This window comes from Pygoscelis adeliae, unplaced genomic scaffold, assembly GCF_000699105.1.
Source record: "Pygoscelis adeliae isolate BGI_AS28 unplaced genomic scaffold, ASM69910v1 Scaffold532, whole genome shotgun sequence".
NCBI classification, from domain to species: Eukaryota; Metazoa; Chordata; class Aves; order Sphenisciformes; family Spheniscidae; genus Pygoscelis; species Pygoscelis adeliae.
In genome coordinates, this window is record NW_008824245.1 from 123934 (window position 1) to 125572 (window position 1639).

General features: G+C 52.0%; 1 protein-coding gene across 1 annotated transcript in view; it reads left to right on the forward strand.

Moving 5' to 3' along the window:
• Window positions 1–1639, forward strand: part of DHX38 (DEAH (Asp-Glu-Ala-His) box polypeptide 38) — a gene marked incomplete at its 5' end in the record, with an annotated part of 10093 nt that overhangs the window by 2399 nt on the left and 6055 nt on the right. Inside the window, 3 exons of the mRNA XM_009335257.1 lie at window positions 37–192; window positions 829–990; window positions 1076–1183. Of these exons, the coding sequence (XP_009333532.1) occupies window positions 37–192; window positions 829–990; window positions 1076–1183 (426 nt within the window). The remainder of the gene's footprint in view (window positions 1–36; window positions 193–828; window positions 991–1075; window positions 1184–1639) is intronic.

Genomic DNA, 1639 nt, shown 5'->3' on the forward strand with positions numbered 1-1639 from the left:
GTGGCGGAGCTCAGGGCCGCACCTTTCCGCTCCCAGCAAGCTGACCGGGACTGGTACATGATGGATGAAGGCTATGACGAATTTCACAACCCCTTGGCCTACTCCTCTGAGGAGTACGTGAAGAAGCGGGAGCAGCACTTGCACAAGCAGAGGCAGAAGCGCATCTCGGCACAGCGGCGGCAGATCAATGAGGTAGGGGCGAGATGCTGGGTTGGCTGCTCTGAGCGTGTGGGCAACTGCTTGTTTTGCTGCCCCTGGAGAGACCCGTTTGCTGGCAGCGAAGGCTGAGCCCTTGCTCTCGGGTGGAGAAGGACAGTCTGTGTCCTGGCGCACAGGGAAACTTGTTAAGTTCCCCTGGAAAGTGCAGCCCTGCGTCTCCTGCGTGGAGCAGAATTTGCAATCGGAGTGACTGCCATGGATCGCAGTGTCCAGAGCAGCAGGAACGCAGAGGGCTGCTATTCTGGGGTGTGAGTTACATTACTAGGGTTGTCTATTGTTGGCCCAGTGTACGCTGGGGGCTGCTGCCCTTAGCACATGAGTGGGATTATGTCCAGGCTTCCTGATATATTCTGAGTATTGCAGGGCCTTGTGGACAGTGTCTGTCCTCCATTTCCTTGGAGACGGTCCTGTTGACCATGTGCTTCATATGGCCAGTCTGTGTTTCCTGTACCCTGCTGCTTCCAGTTGCTGTTTCTTCCCTAGTGCTTACTTTCAGGCTCCCTAGGCTGGAACCATCAGTTTCATCCTATTGTCAGTGCGGGGCCCAGACCTGAGCTCAGTGCTTTCTGCGGGGCTTCTGTGTATTTTCTGACATGTTGTTTCCTGCAGGATAATGAGCGCTGGGAGACAAATCGCATGCTGACCAGTGGTGTGGTTCATCGGATTGAAGTGGATGAAGATTTTGAGGAGGATAACTCTGCTAAAGTGCATCTGTTGGTGCACAACCTAGTGCCCCCTTTCCTAGATGGAAGGATTGTTTTCACCAAGCAGGTAGAGATTGTGGCTGAAGGCACTGATGGCAGGGAGCCCCGCAAGTGTGAACTCTCTGTACTGAAGCAATATCTCTTTCCTCTAGCCAGAGCCAGTCATCCCTGTCAAGGATGCTACCTCAGATTTGGCCATCATAGCCCGGAAAGGCAGCCAACTGGTGCGCAAGCACAGGGAGCAAAAGGAGCGTAAGAGGGTATGCTGTGACCTTTTGGCTTACTACCCTACTGTACACGTGTTATGTAGTGCCTCACAGCCTTTGTTTGGACTTTGCAGAATACAGGCTTTGGTGGCGATGATGATAAGGAGTTCATATTTTTATGACCTGGGATATCCTGGCAGCCCAGCTCATTGCATTGTCTCATAAGCAGCTGCTGTGATGTGATTTCCTCGGGCACTGCTTGGGACATGAATCACTGTGCACTTGTGCAGAGGAGTCTGATCCAAACGACATTTGGATCATGAGAGAAGAGAGCAGGTGGAAGAATGCCAGGTAGCTTAGGGACAGTCAGCAGTCAGTATGGCGGCAGGATATATCTTGTCATGTCTCAGCAGAAGAGTTGTGAGGAGGAGTATGCAGTAAGGTGGTATATTAGTTTTTGGGGGTGTTTTCTAGGGACTTTCTCTAAAGCTTATGTGATAGCTGTAGGGA